The following is a 24146-nucleotide window of genomic DNA, read 5'->3' on the forward strand; positions in this document are numbered from 1 at the left end:
TGCTCGCGCATTCTACGCCAAGAAAACCGACATAGGCCGCCAAAGCGTATTGTGCGTGGCAAGAATGTGCAGAGCGCTATGGTACGTGTAAAAGTTGTTCTTTCTCTGCGACGCTACAGTAGCGTCGCCACATCGCTGTCGAGGTGCGGTGCATACATCTACCACGCTTCTCTAATTCGCCACAGTAGCACATCTTCTTTCTTTCCACTGTTTATTGTGCAGGATAGTGCTAAGCGCAAGTAACGCCCGTTGATGATGTTCTTGTTGTTGATGATGATGATGATGATGATGAAGACGATGTCCTCAGGCTTAATGGCACATACCCACGGTTGGGTATTGGTCAGGGTGTATCAGTCTGTGTGTCTTCTTCGGCTAGTAGCTTTAGCACTATTTTTTTCTTACATTAAGCATGTCCGACTAACTGCACCCCTCCCCGCAATCATCACCCCAATCTGCCTTAAGTGTGTTCGAATGCACCAGACAGGCATCGGCTGAAAAAGGGAATGAACAACGACGAAGTGGATAATTTTATTGACTCGTATTTACACTTCACGTCTCTCGTATTTTTTTTTGTTTCTTTCATTGTTAAAAACACTGTTCACCACTATTGAGGCACAATAGGACAAAACCATGTTCGACGGCATTCGTCGCACATCATACACTCGAACAGTCATCACAGAACACAGAATGGTTCATTGGCACTGGGAGGAACTGTACACGCAAGTCAATATATAAAAGCACACGCGGAATTATGACCGGCTATGTACAGCTGTCTGGACATGCTTGCACCAACTGAACAGCACTGTTCAGCAAGACATAGTAAGCTTTTTGAACCATACAAAGCGTTGGACAACATCGAACAGAATCAAATCAAGTCTGAAGCCAGTGAGCTAGGATAGTAGAATATAATGATTGTATTCGAATATCAATTCCATTTTATGTTTGTTTACTCATTGGGTGTAGCCGCACTCCGCACCCGTTATCTCTTGACGTGATCCAATGAGGGCGAGCGTAGGGCTTATAGTCGAGTGACTACCACCGAGTGAGAAAAAGGAATTTCATTAAATACAGTCGTTATATTGCCTGGAATCTGCTCACAAAGAGCAAGGCTACGCTCTGACACGGACCGCGATTTCTGAAAAGGCGTTCAAATTAATCCGGGGTAACATTTTCTAAAAACGTTTCTTTTTTTAGCTCAATATTTCATTTTTTTTCTTAACTACTTGTGCCCATGCACATGTCAGTGGATCTGTCATCCAGGACAGTGCTGAATGATTGAAAACAATACCAGGAATAAATGTTTAAATAATGCTAAAAATAGCCTTACTTTACTACCAGCTGAGACATCCTGATCATTGCTACGTAATACATCAGTAGTGATATCCAACCTGCAATCACAACCGGAGGCTCCACCACCAAACGCAAAGACGACCAATGGCTAATGAGGAAGAGAAAATCGTGAACAGGACAGTTACGAAGTACAAGCCCAGGTGTCAGTACAATCAGCTGCATTTTCCAGCTACTAGCTTCACTCGACTTCATTTGATACAAATTCTTTCCTGCAGCGTGACTGTCATCAACGACGTCTCTTTAAAAGGTTTTTTTTTTCTCTCCCGCACTATGCACGAACTCAAACCTCCTTGTACTCGTTCGGCCTCTGACCCTGCTTTGTCGGGGTGGCACGTGGCATTCCCCTCATTTGCATATATCTTCTTTCTTAGCAAGTGCCGGGACATTTCTCTTCGCGGCGCATTTCTTTCGCGCTCTCAAAAGACAGAATAACAAAAGGCACCGCTGTGTTAAAAGCTAAGTCGGCTTTTTCCTTTCATCGGTGACCTTTTCACCGCGTCCATTTGCTCAAGGAGTGAGATACCGTCGGCGCCTTTGCAAATGCGCTTTGTGGGCCTCATCTCATCACAAGGAAAAGCTCCATTAGCTGTCCGGAATACGAGATCAGGGTGTTTATTTGTTATTCTTAGATGTATCGACTCTTTTTCGTCTCGAAAACGACTGGTTCATAGGTGCGCCTTATACCATTAAATCAACATCGTTATGTTTTTTGGCGAGTTGGTTTCCTCAAAATTCCACTCGCAGTAAAAATGCAGTTGAAGTTTGCGCGTGTGTGTGTGTGTCCCCTTTCTTGCTCATGTTTGTTGCGTGCGCAAGATGCATATCCACTGACATTAAATACCCATATATTTTCAACTTTTGAAGCGAGGCCAATTGAACATAGGCGCCCATAAACTCACACGATAAACTCATGATTCCTTCTTCTCCCGCTACAGATGGTCGTACGTTAGGACAAGATCAGTGTTTCGAGCTCTGTAAAGACGCCATTCAATATGTTCAATATTCACTCAGAAAAATAAAAGGTCGAAATCTCAGCTAAGGGTTTCCATATTAACACGTTTGTTGTGGTTCTTACTCTAAGGCGCTTAGAAGCATTCGAGCCACCCTGCCTTTACGGAAATTCTGAGCTCATCAATTCCATAGGTTTGTAGATACCTATGACAAGGATTTCACATCTGTGTTAACAAAAGATTTTAGATGTCCATTACACGGCACTAAAGCAGAAGAGTATGCTGGCACGTAGAACCAATTGGCAAAACTCAAAAGCTGCTTTTTGCGGATCATGGAATGGTTTTCCAGTGCCATCGACCAAACTTCACAACCAGAAATGTGGTCGTGCTTACATCTGGCAATTATTTTAAAGTACGACAACCATATTCATCTATCCTTGAATATTAAACTTCCCTCATTTGACCCGCCGCCCCTTCTGCGCCTAACCCCATCTTTCAAAATATCAGTACCATCAGTATGAAATACAAAGCGATCATTAGAAACGCGCTGACAAAAGCTTGCATTCAGCGTTACCGTACACACTTACAAATCAGCACGGCGTATCATTGCACTTTGACAAAAAGCCATCGGGTCACCGGAACCCCTTCCGTAGCAAAAACTCCGCCTTCCGTGAAGTGCAGCATTCGACAAGGCGACGTAGTATTTTTCATCCGCGACAGTACATCAAGAAGCCGTTGCCTGCCTAATCTCCCAAGTATCTCGCGTCAGCTGCAGAATTCGTTTGGGTGTTATAACGCGCCGAAAAGTCCTAAAATCATTCCCGGAAAACTCGATCATGTGTGTGGCTGCATTGTTTGTCTTTGCTTTTTTTTATGTGTGTGTTCAATTTCCGAATACGAGGCTCATATCAGGGTCTCTGCACAGTATCACAGTTTTTGCAATTCGCTGCGGAAACGATACTGACGCTTTCTTTTTTGCAATACCAACTTCTTTTGGCAAGAGTTTCGCGTGCAAGCATTGTTGTCACAACCTCCCAGAGTCATTAGAATGAAGCAGCGATAAAAAATTAAAAAATAAACCTGTATTCGAGCTCGGGTGCACTTTCTTTTTGATGAGATTTATCGTCCAATATATAGTGCTTTCATTATGAACAGCGTTAAAAGAATAATAAATGTCCAGTAGCATCCTACAAAAGCACGCGTCTGACATAACGTACGACATAAAATTTTATTGTTCACTGATAATTATGACTAAAATTATCATTGCTCTGCTTTACTTCCCTCTTATGTTCGTTTAATGCCCTCGTTAACAGGAACGATGAAGATGCCCGCGCGCAAAACAGAAAGGATGGCATGGTTTTCGCAATCCTTGTGCTATAGTTTTTAGGGACAGCTGTACTTGTTTTTTTTTTCTGGCATTACATTGGATAACCATATATTTAAAAATGCATTACAAATTTATTACATAAATTTACACGTCTTCAGCCCCATGGATCTTATTATTGTCGTCTTAACGTAAACATCTAGTTATCTATGCCTCAAGACAGCTTTGCGTCGCATCCCGGCCAGTAAGCACTACGTTCGAAATCGATGATGAAAAACCACTGCCGTCTGTATTTCCTGTACACGGACCACAATATTCCGCGGCAGCTAGACGAGAGGAAGAATGCAAACAAAGCAATACATCAGCACATTGTGTTCACTGCGATTACGGATTAACCGGCGCAGCGAGGCGTCGGAGACAACACGAACCGAATGTCATGCAAGCACACCACCGACTAGCATGCCGACAACTTCAACAGAAGCTTTTACGCAAACACACACATGTATAATGTATAGCGCGCACATATAAAATTTCATATAAACAAAACTCAACGTCAACAGCAGCGTAGCCCAGCGAAAGCAGCGAGATGTACATCGTCAGTTAAAAGATGGCCCCCACTAAGGCCGTGGCGGGAAAATGTTGTATACACAAGTACACGTCACAGACATTTAAATGGCGTTCAAACAAAACGCAGCAGCGGCAACAACAATAGATGCGCAGCGCAGGCACAAACAGTATATTCTTTGTCGTACTTCGTTCCACAAGAACGGGCAGAACTTTACTTGGTGTCGCAGCCTTCGCAGGTGCCCGCCGACATAGAAGATAGACCGCAAGACTTAGCGTACCATACTTATTGTACTGAGTTCGTTAAGAGATTAGATGATCTTTAATGCAAAACCGTGTTTGTTCATTCTGTGACGAAATGTTTCATAGCCAGCTCCAAGTAGCCCCACACTAACTAGGTACGTGTTGGATGAGTACTTTCCTGCCTGTATACTCTAGTGCAATCGGTGGAAAAAGGCATGTTTTGCTTCACTTTATCTTTCCTTACACTAAAGTTTCTCTCTCGAGGTTACTTAACAGTTATTACGTGGCGAGTGATAAGGTTTCATGAGAGCCTACGACTAGACCATCTTGGCTACGAAAGGGAATTCCTATCACCTAAATACGACAGGGTAAGATCACATAAGCGTTAGGTGTAGGTTAGTATATGAGTAGGCATAACAATCAGTGCAAGGATGTAAAGGCCCTCAACGCTAGTTTACGCATTATAAGGAAATTTGACGTGACGTTGTATGTGGCTTCGTATAAAAGCACGCCCTAGCATGTAAGTACACTTAGAAAGCGGTATTACGGTGTCGGGCATCTGCGATTCAGGCTGTTCGCTCCTGAAAGAGCGGGAAAGAATTGTGTAGCTCTGAGCGTCCTATCTACTCACGGCTGTCAAGTGTATAACAGCATTTTTCAATCACGAATTGCTCTCGTATTTGTGCAGTCTCTTTTTAGTAGATTCCATGCTCTGATTGGAATGGAACTTCATTACATGGAAGTGCTTTGCCTATGCTGGCCTCGCTTGGGGAGAAAGTTCTGTCCGCTCTTGTACACATACACCGTGACATTCGGACTTTGGCAAAAAGTGCATATTGTTACACGAGCAATACAAACTTGACACAGTTTCTATGCAGCAGCAAAGAACGTGGGCCCGCTAACCTGCCCGACCCTGCGAAGCAACGGCATCTCAGCAAAAGTCAGTTTGTGGTGTGTCCAGACTGAATGCAGGCGTCGAAGAAAAGCACACAATCGTATTCCTCAATACATGGTGTATGCGCGTGCTTCGAGTGGATGATTAAAAACCGTGGCTGAATAACGTCATTTCGAGCGTCGGTGTTTTCTGGTCGCACAAAAGTGCGCACCAGCCAATCAGCGAGTCGCAAATCTAGTTTAAAAGTTTAAAGCCTGACATTACCGACGAACTTTGTTAGCATCTTGAAATGCAGTGGGCAGACAGAAGCGACAAATTTTCCGCGTTTCGCCGTGTGTATTTTTAGCAGACTTTACTTGGCCGGCTTCTCTCATTTCCTCTTCTTAGAAGCTTTCTAAGTATAACTACTTTTAGCTTTCAGTATACCGTCCCTGTCTTAAGACCATCAACTAAGCCTAGCAAGCTTGTAAGCCCCTTTCCTGAAAGCTCATAAATACCGAACATTAAGCCTCTTTGTTCCTTGCCCTCGTCAGAAAAGTAGAATATAACTATGCATTGAATAAGCTTTTAATACCACTCCAGAGTTTGCGAAAGTTTCATTCTAATTTTTTTCGTCACATACTGCTGGAAACAACTCGCGACTACTGTGGGATATTACAAAAGCGAGACAATGCGGTTTGGCGTGCCCTCTTCAAAATTTATGCTATATGTTCCAGGCATGAAACTCTGTGACTACATTCGCCAATTACAGTAAAGCGGAGGGCAAACATACGTAGTTTCTGGACCTCGTAGATCTCTTGTCAGCACTTCTCTTTGAAGCAAAGAGGAGCTGCGATATACATGTTCTTTTGCCCATTGCTCTTCGGTGAAAAATCACTTGCAAACCTTGCTTCTGGAGTATCAGTCATGGTTCCAAATGTGACAGCTGGAATGGCAGACATATTCCACTCACCGGTATTGTCTACTCATTACCAGATGTTTGTAACTTTAAAGACACACAAAATGTAAAGGCTGAGTCTGAAGCCATGGTTTCTTCTCCTGTCTCCAGAGCGCAGTCATTGCTTTTCGAAGGACCTGACCACTCTGATTTATTTTTGAGCATTTAGCCATCGCTACACTTGAGCGTGATAGAGATCATGTCGTTATTAAACTTACCGGTAGCTTCCGTTACATGCAATACACTATTGCCATTGCTCTAACTTTGCTAAGTTAATCTCTTCGCTTAACGCACTTATTATCATAGTTTTTAATTTAAACATCGCAGAAGTGCGCTGTTTAAACCACTATTACAAGAGAACCTAGTAAAGCTTTTTTTCTGAAATTCTACACATAAATTAACTTCTCTTTTTCGTCGGATGGTACTTCCAACAATACCACATCACGCTTTGTAATATTGCCTTTCCTGCGTTCACAGAGGCCCCCTTTTGTCTATTACCTAACTTGACATGAAGTAACTAATGAGGTATTGCGTCCATTTACAGATGTTATTTCTAGGTATTCGTTATGCACAAGTGAATATTATTGTTAGCTCTTATTAGGTCCCATCATGTGTACCCATCCGATGTTTACGACTGCATGATGCCACCCTTGTCGACAGTGGATATTATTAAAAAGGTAAACTATTCCATCACGCAGGTAAAGGTCGTTTCTTGTGCGCTCTAACTGATCATTGCGAAACGACCATTGTAAGAATCATTGAGCAGTATATGCTTGTTTGAAAATGTTCCATATCACTCGTCACATTGGAAGCTCGAACAATGGACATCAGCGGCTGGACATTTCGTCGTTTTGGTAGTCGTCTCAGCACTCAGTGACAGGCGTTATCAGATAAGACAGAATGTCTTGGTCTCGCGTTTAGAATTACCATACGCAGTATTTGAGTGCCACAAATGCTCTTCCTTGTAGAGCGTAGCTGGCAAACAGCGAGATATAACAAAAGCTAGCCTGTTTATCTAAATGCTCAAAGCACGAGTTTCTCTGAAGAAAATTTAAGGAAAATAAGGCCTGCAGTTGGAAGAGGTTTCTTCCGAGAGCTTATTGTGTTGAGCGTGTATTCCTTCAGGGATGTTTAAAAATTCACGTTCAGACATCAGCAAAGACAATGTCACCAGCCGTTCAGCTTACTGCACGCTGTTGCACATGCTAGCAATGCCACAAAGGAAGAAATAGTTCTCATTGCGCCTGTAAATCCACCCATGCTATTTTCATAAAAACTTGTTTATTGTGGTTCTACAAATCGGCCACCAAAGACTTTTCAAAACCACGCTTTGCAGGCACCATCTGCTTCTCACAACGCGGCCAAGAGGCCTAGTGGAAGTTTGGACCAGTATAAAATTTGCTTTTGAGCGAATGACAGTTTACAAAAGGACAGCATGAAAGTCTAAGTTCTGGTGATAGCAAGTCAGTGGTTACGAAGACAACATTGAGGCAAAGTGTAATCTTATTATCTTGGTACTGCTTCTTTTTTTTCAGCACTGACAATCTTCTTTCCACAGCTATACTACGCAATTAGCAATTATAACGCAAATTTCTATGCACATTCCACAACTTCATCGTGAGTTCTAAAGTCAATCTGCGCAGCCCCAAAGTGCTTGACCATATAGCGATGATCGACTGTTACGAACAGCTCGGAACTGTACATGGGTCATGTGCAGTACTGGTAACATTTGCAAGCCACCCAAGAATGAATGTATTCTTATTGATCTACAATCTACAGAGTGTGTCACTCTCAGTCATGCCAACTGACACTGTTTCAACACTCTTTTCACTTCTAGCGGCGCTATCGTATATCGAACATCGCGGTATACGATTAGAAGTTGACTCTAACGACAAGATGCGCATGGGCGAAAGCAACTATAGGATGTGAATTGAATGAACTTCAGTTCGTGAGATCCCTGAGCCGGCGCAGAAAGGTTTGCTCTCATATGAAATTATCAGTGTCCACTTTTCAAGCTCTGGCTTTGTACTGTGGCATACACCATTTAAATGAACAGATTCCTTACAGAGCCCAGCACTGTTCATAACCGCCTCCTGAAAAAGAATCACAACCGCAATAAAATACGAGTGTAATAGAAAAATTGAAGTGAACAATAAATAATGTCTATATATAGGTTTTTGAGGTGTAATTCAATTGAATTAACCTAAAAGGGGCCGCAATTTCGTCTAAGTTTATACACTTGTTGCGCTGTGATCTCGAATGTCTATTAAGTAGTGTGTGTATTGAAAGTTAAAGTATCGTTGAAGGGTTTGCCTACCCTGGTCTTTGCTACTGCGTTCTCTACGACTTTGTCGATCTGTGTGCTCGTGGCTAGGCCTTACCCGGAAGTCCTATGAACAAGAACTACATAGCACCTTCTCTTTGTGCACCATTTGAAAGCTTGAACGTCTTCGCGATTCTCTTTAACTATTTCACTGTTTAGTTCTTGTTACACTCCACTTCTCTGGCGCTTAGTTCCTTTGGAACATTTCTAGTGCCTTCACTTCCAAATCACATGAAATGTTCTATTATACTGAAGGTCGCTATGAGAGCAATTCGATAGTTATTCGAAACGCCTACTCCAGTTGGACCCTGTACGCAACTTCAACATTTTCTTTACGCGGCTACGCCCCCAATTGCTCCAAAGTGCAAGCAGCAAGCTCACTTGTGTGAAAGCGACTCGTTTCGGTGATTCGCTGGTTAAACAGACGTCAGCGATGTGAAAAAAACTAATAACAGCCTCGTTCCTGCCTGAATATATTTGCCTAGTACTCCGTAGTAGCTAGGTAAACGCTTCAAGCCCAGATGCTCGCCCTTAAAGAAAAATATTTCCACGAGCTGTACGAGCTGTTTTCTCTGCAATATGCAAAATTTCATCCCGAAGCCGTTTGTACTTCTATGCACGTAAAATCGGTTCGTAATTCGTCGATAAGATAGCTAACCACTATCGTTGACCCTCTTACCTCAGGAGGTGTTTTTTTGTCGGATAATGCAAACAAGATCGAAGCCATGTGGGCAAGCTAGATAAAGAATACCATTCTTCACTCCACACTCCAAGTAACAGCTTCAAACTTTCGGATCTTCGTTATAAAGCCTTGAAACATTAACTGTCTTGGTACTGAAGCTAATGTTTTCGTTGCAACGTGTTCGACAGTTTTCATGTCCATGGACACATCTTTTCTGGATTTGCGCAGCTACACACATTGTCCGCTAATATCTCGTCAGTACGTGAAGTCATGACGGTCTCGGTGCTCAAGCAGCGGCATGCACTGGCTAGTAGAGAGGACACCGCACAAAACGACGCCCCTACAGTGCTGAAGTGCGAGAGCACGTGCACTGTTCAGAATTCTTATGGATGCGCATTGCAGAGCAGTTACCCCATCTCCCTCACAGCTCTGCATTTAGTACTCTAATCTCTAATCTTCGCTCATTACGCTTGTATCATTGCCACTGCCTTTGCCCGGTTCATATCCGCCGGGGAGCTTTGTCGCAGTTGTTTACATATATACAGACCTCGTGGTCGCAGCAGTGCGCGCAGTGGCCTCCCAAAAGTCAGGCTACTGAGCGTCTCATCCGCTTTCTCGTAGGGGCGAAGCAATCAACAGCGCAGACCATCATTCGCGACAGGTCTTGGCGGAAACCACACTGCTCCACTATTTCTAGGATCAGTTCCATCACCATCTGGACTTCTGGAGCTACGGAAAGCAGACACTGGACCAACAGAGCCCGCCACACGTCATTCACATAGGCGACGTCCTTGCATGCAGTTTGGTGGTTGAAAAACTGTCAGCAGGTTCGTAGAAGACAGGTATGCTCCTGGACGTTTGCGGGACACGGTGGGGTTTAGCGATGACGTTGCGTCTTGAAAGACCAGTGCGTTTCCACTCGTCCGGTGGCAGGGCAGGTAGGCAGGTAGCCCGTAGGATCCAGGGGATCGTCTCGCGGTGTGGGCGGCGCTCAGAAGCGGCCGTCAGCCAGCGGTGCACCACCACGGTCCGATATGAGGCCCTGCGTCTCGGCTGCATGCAGGCTGTGCGCGGGACTGCTGCCGCTGTTACTGTTGCTGCGTACCGCCGGCTGTCGGGGTTCGAGCGGAGGCACGCCGTCGACCGTTGGGATTGGAGCCGACTCTTGGGTCTCGCGGCGCACCTGTTCCAAGGTCTCTTCGGGCACGCTCTTGACGGCAGGAGCCACGTAGAGCGAGTCGCGGGAAGAAACCAGCCGCGCACGGCGCACGATGGTGTGGTGGTGCTCGGGCGTGATGAAGACCTGCGCGCAGGAGTGGCACGGTAAAGTTCCATAGTATGGGGGTATTTCTAGCAAGTAATAAACGTAAACAGGAGTAACGCAAAATGTGTCCGCTGGTTGAACAGGCACCCAAAGAAAGCCAGTGGACAATATGAGACGTAATTAAGACTGCAGCGCAGTAGCAACGTGGAAAAGTCAAGAAAAGGTCGCACACTTGTCCTTATGCACAACCGAGTAGCCAGCAATTAAGTATTATGAGACGTAGGCCTGGCAGAGCAGTATTTTGTCACATTGGTGTAAAGAAAACAAGTATGGTATTTAAAAGTGACACTTCTCTCGACGTTGCCCTCCGGTTCAGCGAGCAACATAATTAGTTCGTGCTACCCGTCCTTCCTTTTGTTTTTACTCAGGAGATAGCACAGATCTTTCCCCGGCGTGACTGAGCCAGTCCTTTACTGTCAACCACAATACAAAATACATGCCATATACTAAACTGCCTAATTTCAGGTAGTCTGTGCGTGCCATTAAATTTTCAGGAGAGCATGTTTATTTTGATAAAGCGAGCGTGGTCACCCTCTATGATGGCCCTTCTCCTATTTATTCTCTTTATGCTCCGTAGGGTGCTAGTACAAAAACAGAACAACTTCGAGTACACCTGAATGTTCCTGTTTAAATACAATTATATGAAGACTTCGAGTGTGCTTGGTTTGCACCTTTCAGGAGTGATCTCGTTGTAAATTCTATAGGTGATCGAAATAACGGAACACTACAGAGAAAGCACTACTGGCCTCCATAGGTCATATTAGTACGGCGTACGGTGGCACGATTCTTCTTCGTAAAATTCACGGCTAGCAGACATTCTAAGAACAACATGCTTACATTTTTTTTCACAGGCTCCAAGCGGGTGTATTCACATCTCTCGTCCTTAATACTGACTGTTCTTTGAAAGTTCGCGTAACGGTTATGAAAGTCTTAGTTGCATTATCGCCTTAATAGCTCTAGAAGGAGTAGTGGATTAACCCGTCATTACCTGCAACAATATATTCATTCTACAACGCAGTGTCATTCTCGGCTTGGCGAGACTGACTTACCTATGCCGAACTCATCTCGAAAACGCGAAGACACCTCTCGCAAGGCTCGTCACGCCGGGTAGGACCACGAACGACTTCACAACACGTCTACCGGTGTCGTCGCGCATTCGCAGAGATTGGCTGGCGAATAGAGAACTGCAACGTTGAACACCCTTTCTGTAGCCAATCACAGCTCAAGAACAACGGCATGAAAGTTACAGCGACCGTGTTATTATGCTTTTTTCTCACTCCATACGCAGTTAGCGAATCAGTTGAATCAGTTTGCAACTGCATCACACCATGAAAGTGTCGAGGAATTGTGGCAACGTTTTAAGGGCACACTAAAATATTGCATTGATAAGTTTGTTCCCACTCGCTCAAAGAAATCGCAGCAGCTCAATCCTTGGATCACTAGAGAGATCATTCCGTTAAAGCGCAAGGTAAAAAGGCTACGAAAGCAAAAAAAAAAATAGAGCGACAGAACTTTCAAACATCAAAAAGAAGCTCAAAACAGTGTTATTAGATTCGAAAAAAACTTTCTTCTAGACAACACTGACTAATTTTCTCACAAGCTCACCACAAAAGTTCTGGCGATATTTTTCAGCGAAAAAAAACGCAATCACACAGGTAATGGATGGGAACGATGAGTTGACTGATAAAACCGATATTGCAAATCTGTTTAATGATTTCTTCCAGTCGGTCTTTAGTAGGGATGATAATGACATTGAGAGTGATCATACAACAATTTACACGTTACCATACTCAATGCACGAGATTCGCATCAATAGGGAGGGCATCTGTTAGCAGCTGCTGTCTCTGGACCCGAAGAAATCGTGCGGTCCCGATGAAATACCGACGGAATTCCTTAAACGGTATGCTGAGTGGTTATCATATTATTTGCAAATTTTATTTGAAAAGTCATTGCGGGATCATTCTTTACCTCGTGACTGGGCAGCGCAATAGTAGTTCCGGTATTTAAAGGCGGTAATCGACTTCTTGTAAAAAACTACAGGCCAGTTTCACTCACTTCCGTATGTTGCAAGGTTTTTGAACACATAATAGCTAAACACATCCTTCATTTTTTGGAAATAAATGACCTATTGTGTCCATTTCAGCATGGTTTTCGGACCGGCCTTTCGACAGTGACGCAGTTAATTGAAACAGTGAACGACTTTTGCAAGGCTATAGATGAACGTCAGCAGGTAGATGTGGTCTGTGTAGACTTCTCGAAGGCTATCGATAAAGTTCCGCATCATAAGCTTCTTTTTAAACTACGCAGATTAGGAATCGCTGAAAATATAGTACTATGTATTCAGGCCTATCTAAGTAACCGCTGTCAAGTCGTCAAAATAGAAAGTGCAGTATCGAATAGGCGTGAAGTTCTGTCGGGGGTGCCACAGGGCTCCGTTTTAGGTCCGCTTTTGTTTTTATTGTATATAAATGATATTTCTGCTATCGTCGAATCGCCTGTCAGAATGAAACTTTTTGCCGATGATTGTTTAATTTACTCTCCTGTGGCTTCCCCGGCAGATCAGATGAACATAAATAGATGTCTTCAGTCGTTAAACTCGTGGTGCCTGAAATGGGGTATGGAAATAAACTACCAAAAATCTAATTACATGCAAGTAACAAGGAAGCAGAATGTTATCATGTTTCGATACAATATCGGTGAAAATTCCTTAGATTAAGTAAAGTGTCTCAAGTACTTGGGAGTGACATTAACAAATAATCTTGACTGGCGCACCCATATTGAAAATATCTATTTAAAAGCCTACCAGAAGGTCTGTTTCCTGAGGAGGAAGTTGCCGAATGCGACTAGAGAAATTAAATTGATTGCATACAAGACGTTCGTGCGGCCAATCATAGAGTACGCAAGTGCAGTGTGGAGTCCTCATCAAAAGGGTTTAAAACGGAAGCTGGAAAGATTGCAAAGGATGTCAGCGCGTTTTATATGCTCTAAATACCGCCGCACTGATTCAGTCACAGCAATGCTAAAAGAGTGTCAGTTAGAATCACTAGAAGTAAGAAGACTAAAGCAGAAATTGAAACTTTTTTTTCTGATAATGAATGATAAAGTCAAAGTTAATAAACATCACTATGTTACACCTCCCCTGAAGCGTTGCCCTCGGAAAAATCACAGTAAGGTATTACAACCTATTATTACACGTACTGATGTCTATCGCTACTCCTTTTTTCCCGATGCTGTAGAAATTTGGAATCAACTACCAAGTGACGTTGTGGACCAAACAGATGTAGACAAATTTGTGATAGGTGTGAACGCGTTCCTGGAAGATTGCTGTGCAAATCTGTAATTCTGTGCATTTGAGTGTTTCTTTTTTTAGCGAAGAGAATTGCACTTGTGTCTGTATATGTTTCCCTCCCTGTAATGACCCTCATGCAGAGGGTTAACAGTATGAATAAATAAATGTCAAGTTTTTGTTTCAGCGTCGCATCTCTTTAGAAAGGCGGCCACAGTGTAGTAAATATAGGGCTGCTTCGAGGAAATCTTTCAAATTACTTTTTACTCCAAGCTTTTTTCGTTCATTCAAAAGCTGTGCATGAACTAGGGCTGATATCAGTTTTGGTTTACCGCGCACTGAGAACAAGAAATCAATAGTAAGCTATCACTGCGGACTAGCAACACAAAGCTGGGATTTAGAAAAGTTCTGTCCGTCCAGCTCTGGGAAGTAAAATGCCTCTAAAAACAAACAAAGACGGTCCCTCCATTGTGCGTGTCCAGAAAGGTGACATCAGAATAACTGACAAATAGCACTGTTGGTAACGCATCGTTATGCAACTGTCGCCATCATTGTGAAGGGGCGAAAAGAAAAATATCACGAAAGACGGCAGACTGCGCTCCATCTGATATCGAAGGCATTTGCAGAAGAATGTGTTAAAATACAGGTGACAGATAGCCCACTGTAAAAGCCTTTAGTATTGCAGCCTGAGCGTGAATTTCATTTTCCTACAGGCTTGGCGAATTAGACATTCTCTCTAAAAGCGACAAACAGGTTCAAAGCGTACACCTTCAACAGATGAAGAAATGATGGGCATAACGCTGTCTATTAGAAGTGCTTCAAAGCCAAAGGTCGCCCTAACCATAAGATTTTGATATCTGTTTCTGACGAGATTTTACATATATCAAAACCGACTGCCCCCCAATATACTTTAACTCACTTTGACCAAGTGCACCAGAATAGAAAGCTAGGCGAGTTTGTACTTCATCGTTATTTGATCGTGCACTACAAACGGCCGCAGAAAGAGGAAGGCGCCCCTTCACAGCTGATGAGCCATTCTTCCCTCTATGTCATACGCATTTTGCACCTTTTCAAACAAGTAGTGCTCTAAATTCCGCGTGCAGATACTACGTCTGACTAATGAAGTCTCGATACTCCGTCTGACTAATGAAGTCTTATTTTGGATATCTTTTAAACCATCATGATGACCCCGGAGGAATGCCGCAGTGTTCACTTAGATTTCTTGGCAGCCGTTTATTATGACCGATGTATGCATACTCTTACAAGAGCTATTTGGTCTGACACAAGAGAACACCGTTCCACTTCGAGCTACTGATCACTTCGATTTCGCCCTACTATGCGCTAGGCGTCGAGACTAGCTCAATCGGGGGAGCGACTGCTTCTATGAAGTGGTGGTTCCGTGTCCGAGCTCCGGACGAAGACGAATTTTTCTGAAACTAGCTAGTTCCTGTGCAAGTTCTGTGAAGTTTCTGAGCAATAATAGTACTTTAATGCAACGATTAAAAGAGCTGTAGAAGATTCAGGCCTGCCGAAGCCTCATTGGCCTTGAGGGCCTTGAGGGCCTGGCAGGGAGCGAAAAACCGCACAAAATACAAATAACAAAATGCTAAAGGTTATTTTTCTTTTATTATGCTACTGAATCTATCATACGATGTGATGAGTCCTCATGTAGAAATGCGTGCATAGTCAGTTCTGGCGACTAACTTGTGAAGCATTTTTGTTAAGGTGAGAAAGAGCCTGATATTTATTTTATTTTATTTTATTTATTTATTTATTTAATACTGCAGAGTCGCTCGACTCCAAGCAGGCATGAGCACGGGCATGAGCACAGATACAAATGAAAAAACAAGATATGCACGAACTTCATACAAGAGCAAACGATGATGCGAAAAATGAAACCAAAAAGACAAGGGTTTCACATAGAAAAGGCTCTCAAATTATCAACAAACGTTTCTACATTTGGGCTGTTCACTACACACTTCGGCAATTCATTCCACTCTGCAATTGATTTGAAAGAAAATGAGTGTTTAACTGCGTTAGAGTATGCACGAAATTCTTGCAGCATTTTTCCATGGTTATAACGCGTACTTGCTCGTGAAACAGGAGTAATATAATCATGGGTATTTATTCTAATCAGGTTATTATATATTAGGTACAAAAATTTCAATCTTGCTTCAGTGCGCCTTGTCTGAAGGGATTCTAGGCCAATAGAATTGATCATAGCAGATACACTATCTGTTCGTTTGTATCGATTGCAAATGAAACGGGCCGCTATCCTCTGCACTCTTTCTAACTTGGAGATATTCTTGGCCGTAAATGGGTCCCATAAACAACAAGCATATTCCAGACGAGGCCGCACCAAAGCCTTATACGCTGCCAGTTTGACATGTTTTGGGGCCTTTGACAGTTTACGCCTCAAACACCACAGAGTCTTCAGAGCTTTCCCGCATGTAATATCGATGTGAGCATCCCAGTTTAGGCAATTAGTTATCTGAACTCCAAGGTATTTCACAGACGAGGTTTCTGGAAGTGGTACGCCAGCTATACAATATGGATGCATCAGAACAGTTTTCTTTTTACAAATTCTAAGTACGGAACATTTATTAACGTTAAGAAGCATACCCCATTGGTTACACCAGTTTGAGATCTTCTGCAGGTTACTGTTAAGCTTAATTTGGTCCGGTGTGGAGTTAACTAAGGAATATAAAACGCAGTCATCTGCAAATAGTTTAACTCTAACTTCGGAATCAACCACATTAATTATGTCATTTACGTAAACTAAAAATAAGATAGGCCCCAGAACTGACCCTTGCGGAACACCAGATGAAACCGGAAGTTCATCAGAGTACTCATCGTTAACACGGACATATTGAAATCTGTCTTCTAAGTAGGCTCTAATAAGGTCAATAATATTAGGATTGCTTCCGGCAGTGTAAAGCTTTTGTATGAGTTTAGTGTGCGGAACCTTGTCAAAGGCTTTGGCGAAGTCAAGAAAAACAGCGTCCATTTGTTGTTTGTTATTAACTGCAATAAAAAAATCATGACAAGTGGTTATCAGTTGTGAGACCGTAGATAAACCACGCCTAAATCCGTGCTGCTCATCACATAAAAAATAGGTAGATTCCAAAAATTCCGTCAGAGCTCGGCAGATCACATGCTCGAACATTTTGCAACTGGTCGAGATCAAAGATATTGGGCGATAATTAGATACGCGAGATGGGTCACTGCCTTTAAAAACAGGTACGACACGTGCGGTTTTCCATTCCGATGGGACTGCACACTGAGACAGACAGGCGTTGAAAATAATATATAAGTAATGTGATAACCATTCTGCGTAACGGCGGAGAAAAGCTGCAGGGATGTTATCAGGCCCACTAGACTTTTTAACGTCAAGTTTCAGAAGAAGATTCAAAATACCTTCGCGGGAGATAGTAACATCTGGCATTAGAGAAATGTAGCCGTCTGGCTTAGAAGGAAAACTCGAGGTTTTATCGGTATACACTGATTGGAAGTACTCATTAAACACATCAGCAGTATCTTTTGACCCTGTGACAGGTGAACCATCAACTATTAATGACACATTACGTTGTTTGTCGCCATTAATGTATCGCCAGAACTTCTCCGGTGCTTCATTCAGAAAGCGCCCAAGCGTAATATTAAAAAAGGAATCCTTAGCTTGCGTGATCTTGTTTCTTAATAGACTGCCTAGCATGCTCTCATTACACTCATTCCGATTACGTGAACGCCGCATTCGCTTTAGCTTACGTTTAGTGTGGATAATATCCCGCATAATCCATGGGTTATGTTTTTTTTTTTCTTAATAACACTAGGAACATACATTGTCAAGCAATCGAGGCATATCTTTTTAAACATACACCATAACACATTTACATTCTCCTCAGCCCTAAAGCTGTCAAGGTGGGTCTCTAGAAAATCCAAAATTCCTACATCATCAGCTCTGTTAAAATTTTTCACAACAATGGGATGCTTTTTGCTGTCAACGTAAACTGATAAGGAAAAAACACAAGAAACAAGATTATGATCAGATACACCCTTCGAAACATCAACAGAAATACACTTAAGGGCAGAACTAATGAACACTAGGTCAAGAATGTGGGATGCAGAGGCACAGATCCTGGTTGGTCTTTCAACAATCTGGGTCAGATTACACGTGAAGGCAGTGTCCAAAAGGAGCTCAGAATGACCAGAATTGGCACCCATAGTACACATGTGGATCCAATCTATATCAGGCAAGTTGAAATCGCCACCTAAATCAACTTCACTCGGTCGCCCCGGAAGCGTTGAACATAGTCACACAGCTCTTCAAGAAAGGCGACATCGCTTTATACGGGGTTGCAAAGGACAGAATGCTGAAATTATTGCTTTTTACGCGCCAATAGAATGCCGGTAAGCCGCCTCTTTTATGCCTGAGGATTTTGATGAGGCTTCTAACTCACACGAAAAACTCTTTCCTTTCGAGGGACAACATAACCGTCACCGCATAGTACTTACCAGGATGACTACCACTGTGCTCTAGCTTGAAAGCTTTTCCGTGTGATTGCAGTTAGTGGAGCTTCTTGTCACGAAACTGCTACCGTCACGGTTACCGCGAATGCCAGCGGTACATGCTCGTAGCCGGCTCCTGGCGGCAGTGGTATCGGTATTCGGTATTAGTATGCTGAAGCGAAAGACTGCCTGCCACCTTGCAACAAAGCGGTACCAGAGTGGTCCGGCTTTTACTGCATCCTACTGCTACAGACATTCATCCACTCTTAGCTGGCCGCACTGGTAGCAATGAAATGCGAAGCAGACCGACCTTGACGAGGCAGAGTAGTGCGCCCACGGCGATGAAAAGCAGACCGATGGTTCGCGTGTGCGTGATGCGGGCACCGACGCCGATGAAGAGCAGGATGAGCCCTGCTACCAGCAGCAGGGTGGCCAGGTAGATGAGCACGCGCGCCCGCTGCTCCTGGATGGTACCTCCACGCTGGCGCCAGCGACGCGCCGCTCCGCCCGCCGGCAGCGAGCTGAGGGTGCTCAGGCTGTCCGGCCGGTGCGGCAGCGACGCCACGCTGCCCTGGCGTGACCCTATACCCCGGCCGCTCTTGCTGCGCCGCCTCTCGCGACGCACGGCTACCGCAGGCATTGCCGAGATCATGGTGACCTTGGCTGGCAGGCGCTGCCTTCGAGGCCTGCCCTCTGACTCCTTCTGTCTGCGAAAGCAAGGGAGGAGGACACGAATCTCATCACTCTTTCCAAGTACAGACATCTCAAAACGCTATAGTAAGAGCCGAAGGATGATGCAATGACAACTGTCTAAGTATGCATGGTCGGGATGGTATGTTTCACCTGGAGGGCGGATGCAAAGTTCCGCCATGCGCGGGCGCGCAGCTGCTTTGGAACACTGTTAACACGAATTTTTCGGCACTCTACTGCCTTATGACTAGCGTTATGGCCGATATGTAAGCAGCAACAGTGCCTTGCAGATTTTGTTGATCTGCGTGGACACGTTACATTAGTGAGATCGTGTACGCAATCTTGAAAATTTGTCTGTTAACCCTACAGCGTTTTTATTCGGCTAGCACCCAGTTACCCTAGCTGCAATCACCTATACGAGGTCTGTTAGAAAAGTATCCTACCTTTTTTTTTTTTTTTGCGAACACCTCATGGATATGAAACAAGCGCGCTTGCATCAGCTGACCTTGAACCCTCGTGCGCATGCACGAATTTTTTCCCGCCTGCCGATAGCGTCAGTCGAAGGACGCAGCGTTTGAGTGAGGTAGTGCGCAGTGCTCTCGTCGGTTTTTTGTTGCCAGGAAAATGGCGGAGCGGCAGGAGCAGCGCTAATGCCTCAAATTTTGCCAGAAACTGGGCGACAGCCAAGTGGAAACCATTCGGAGTATTCAGACGGCTTTCGGTGACGATGCTATGATCAGCACACTGATTAAGCAGTGGTACAACTGGTTAAAAGAGGGCACATCGGTGGAGAGAGAGCCACGCTCCGGTCGGCCATCAACATGCCGAAATGACCAGGTCACTGCCGAAGTGAACGCTGTGGTGATGCGGGACCGTCGTGTGACTATCCGAGGAATTGCGGAAGAGGTGGAAATCAGCACTTTTTCTCCACATTTCATTATCACCAAAGATTTTGCCATGAAGAGAGTTGCGGCAAAATTCGCGCCAAACCTGCTCACGGTGGAGCAAAAGCTGCTTCGTGTTGAAGTCTCAAAGGACATGCTTGATCCCGCAAACAGTGACTCCGACTTCATCGACACCATAATCACTGGTCACAAGACTTGGGTGTACGGGGACGACCCGGAAACAGAATCCCTGTCGTCAGAGTGGAAGCATTCCACGTCAACAAGACCAAAGAAGGCCTGCCAATTGCGCAGCAACGTCAAAGTGATGCTAACTGCGTTCTTTGACTCCCGCTGTGTGGCACACCACAAGTACGCACCCCACAGGGTCAAATAATGACCAAAGAGTACTACAGGCATGTCCTCCGTCACCTACGTGATGCTGTGAGGCGCAACAGACCGGAGTTGAGGTCAACAGGAAATTGGCGCATCCATCACGACAATGCCCCTGCACATTCCTCCCACTTCATTCAACGTTTTTTTGGCGAAAAACAAGACTCCTGTAGTTTAACAGGCTCCTTACTCTCATGTTATGACCCCCTGCAACTTCTGGCTGTTTCCCAAAATCAAGAGGCTATTGAAAGGAGCTCGATTTCAGACAAGAGATGACATTATGGTTGCAACGACAGCTCAGCTAAACTACATTCCGAAAGAGGCCTTTTCGGAATATTTCCAACAGTGGCAGCACCGCTGGGAGAAGTGTGAGGAGTCCCAAGAAGGCTAATTTGAAGATGATCAGGTTTTCAACGCTCTAGTTGTGCCAGTTTTTTTCTTCGGCCAAAGGTCGGATACTTTTCTAACAGACCTCGTATGTTGTCTGGGCTTTGAACGCGGCCCAAGAGAGGGCGACACCCTCTGTCCTACGGGCGTCGCCGAGTGTTTTTCAGCTACGAAGCCGCGAAACTTAAGTGGATGGTCACTTTTTGCTAGACTCTAAGGTGAAGCTACTCATCGCCCACTGAGAGCTCTGAGCAGCTGACTCGTAGGCCAGAATTCGCAGCTAAATGACCAGCACCTGGCTCATTATATTGCGAGACGACACCGCACCGCACTCCGGCTATGGGAAAGGTTCGACATGTTTTCTTTGTGTATGGCTAGCAGGCAGCTTTTGCTGACCCCAGGCATACAACATATGAGTAAACAAGCATGTGTGTTTTGCCGGCAGGCCTTCCGCTGCTACACTTATCCCTGTGCAGCGGTGAGGAAAGGCCCAGCGTGGCGGCTATATCAAGGTTTCCGCATCGATTACTTTATCACCGGGGAAATCTCTTACACCAGCTCCCTCGAAATGCCGCATTAACGAACACGTGTCTTCACCATTAAGGAGATGTCATCAATCTGCCCTGTGGCAGTTGCGCTTCACCTGAAAATGCATAGCACGTTTTGTGTGAACATCCAGCCCATACAGATGAAAAACACCTAAGGTCGTTAATGCAGGGCCACTTTATTTTTATTTGATGGAATTTTACCTGACTGACGCAAGATACACCGACCGTATAATGTGTATCCAGCCCGATAGGCAGGCTTGGCCAGCTCGATAGGCATGTGGTGAAAGTTTCTGTTTACGTCGTTTCCCTTATAAGCAGCACCTCTCTATATTGCTTCCCTTAAGTTGCCATTTACGGCGCTTTGGAGACCTCTTCCATTTGTTTCGCAGTGTTTAACTTCGTCTACCCAGTTTACGGGTAGTTCACCAGTCTAGTATTTCACAGCAACAATAAAATATTGCTTTCTTTCATGGAACAGCCTTCATTGTACTTCTGGAGGTAAATATAGCTGCGGTTGATGGTGGAGAGCAGCTGTTCCTCAGCAGTTCCTATTTCATATCGGTCTTTTTCGTGTGAGAAGGTGCAAAGTTAAGCGAACACCGAAAGCCTGGTCCCTTGTGACAGCGGAAAAGAGGAACGACCATAGACCCCGACCCCGGATCACGCTGCGCTTTTGTTCTGTAGCCCGAGGGCGCACTGCAAGCGGTCACTTTGCGGCTCCATTAAAGCAGCCGGAGTACACGGGCTCTTTAAGCGACCGGCCGCAATCGGGTCACGGCGGCGCCATCGATTGTGCTACGCCCTGCCTCCGTTGAGGCCTTAACTTTGTCTCTTGCTGAGGAGAGCCATGGCCTGCACCACCGCCTCGGCATCCACTACACCGAGGCCTGGCGGCAAAGGGCGGGCGATTGGTCTTTCCAGGAAGAAGAGCCAGTAGTGTCTATAAAAAAAATTACGCCCGCCTTCCTTCACCCCCTCACTGCCACGCAAGCACACACGTCGTAGACGGTACGGCCCCTGGAGCCCAGAATACATTTGGCCCCAGACGCGGTCATTCAAGTATTGATTCTCTTTAAACTTTAACGTATCGTTCGTCGCGACGACCAAGTGCTTGCACCTGCCGACGCTATTACTATTGCTCTGCTCAGTGAAGAGCCTTGCCCGAATACGCTCGGAGCAATCTGAGCAGCGATTTCCTCGTTCGCGAATGCGAGCCCGAGAGCGGAAACCTTCTTGACTGCATACAAAACGAAGATTTCAATCTTGGCTTTCGGATCTCATTCCATCGTTCCATTTTGATCTAGGGTGACGGCAGTAAAATTGGGCGAGTCGAAAATCTCTTCAACGAAGTCTCTACCACCGTTTCGCTCCGCCATTGATGACTTTTTTATGCAGAAGCACCCGAAATGCCGGGAAAATATGCAAATGTGTTAGAAATTGCCTTCGACAGTCATTACGCCAGCATGATTTCGTGGTCTGCTTTTAGTTCTGTTTCTATTCACTATGCTTCTACCTGACTTCCCTGTTGTCTATGCTGCACACAGCTTAGTATATTCTACAGAAATACGCGCAGTAATCATGCAGTTCGCACACAGCGGCCTTCCTTTCTCGTGTGCCTTTAAACTTCATTTATATAAGTTCCTACTGCAGTGTTCGTTACATACTGTTACGAGTAGAAGCCATCGCAACGTACGGGGTTGAGTCAGAGATCTTGTGTCAGCTGCGAGTCGCTTGAAAGCCCAGCTCGAGACGGAGACGGAATAGTCGTTCTCTTTCTTGCACGCATAGAGCTTCAACGTTTCCGCGGCCGTCGCCTTTCCCTCTGAGTAGCTGAAGCCAATGGGGTGAGTTATGGAGTCTCATGGGACTGGTGGTCAGTCATAGAGTTTCTTACTATTACCTAGAGGGAAAGCTGGCGGCGCTGCACTTCAGCCACCATGGACGCTCAAAGCATCATGGGGCGGTGAGCTTGTAGTTCTGCAGTCGGTAGCTCACCGCCCCATGATGCTTTGAGCGCCCATGGTGGCTGAAGTGGTCTCGAGGGGCCTCCATGCAAACTCCAATAGACGAGCTGGCAGCTTTCCCTCTAGGTAATAGTAAGAAACTCTATGTGGTCAGTGACGATGGTGAATGGGTTCCGCACAAGTATGAGCGAAACCGCTTGACACCAGAGACTGTTTGATCACGAGGAATATTGGAAGTAACTTTATAGTTGCCACGAGCATCGCAAACACACAATTTTCACTACTGAGTTGGTGAAGAGATCAAAACACTTCCAGAATGTAGGGTTCTGGGGAGTATTCCGTGAGATAAAAAAACAGTGGCTGCTGTTCCCGCAGCAAAACGTTTCTTAACTAGTCCATTCGAGGGTAATCACATCCGCTGTCCCGTCATTATAACGTGTTAGGCTACACACCTGCCCTCCATATCCATAATCCGCCAGAATAATGCTTACGACAGGTTCTACGCAACACTGCAAGCGCAATTCGCTCCCATAAATGCCTGTGCAGCAGCTTTAAACATCTGCCTACTACTGTCATCTGGATGTCCTGTGTGGCTTAATTCGGGCAACTTTACGACAACCAGTATTTAATTGCGTAAAAGAACTCTTCTCGTTGAACTTAGCAAAGCGCAATAAAAATACAGGGACAAGAAGTAGAAGTACGCAGGACAAACGCAGGACAAAAGTTTGTCCTGCGTACTTCTACTTCTTGTTCCTGTCTTTTTATTGCGCTTTGCTGAGTTCAACATGTATTACCAACTCGACCAACTTTCTGCATTGCTTGAACTCTTCTCGCTCGAAGGTTTTTCTTGGCTCATAGTAGGGGTATGAGCTTGCGCTCTGCATTTACTAAGGTATTGA

General features: G+C 44.8%; 1 protein-coding gene across 1 annotated transcript; it reads right to left on the reverse strand.

Annotated features, from left to right (window-relative positions):
* Nucleotides 1-543: 543 nt before the first annotated feature.
* LOC149348685 (uncharacterized) lies at nucleotides 544-19080 on the reverse strand. Its single transcript, XM_089588260.1, has 2 exons — nucleotides 18695-19080; nucleotides 544-10571 (listed from the first exon to the last, which is right to left on the reverse strand). The coding sequence occupies exons 1-2, from the start codon at nucleotides 19034-19036 to the stop codon at nucleotides 10260-10262; spliced, it is 654 nt and encodes a 217-aa protein (XP_089444386.1). The 5' UTR covers nucleotides 19037-19080; the 3' UTR covers nucleotides 544-10259.
* Between the last annotated feature and the right edge of the window lie 5066 nt (nucleotides 19081-24146).

The sequence above is a fragment of the Amblyomma mixtum genome, chromosome 4 (assembly GCF_055824585.1).
Source record: "Amblyomma mixtum isolate Tamu chromosome 4, ASM5582458v1, whole genome shotgun sequence".
Classification (NCBI taxonomy): domain Eukaryota; kingdom Metazoa; phylum Arthropoda; class Arachnida; order Ixodida; family Ixodidae; genus Amblyomma; species Amblyomma mixtum.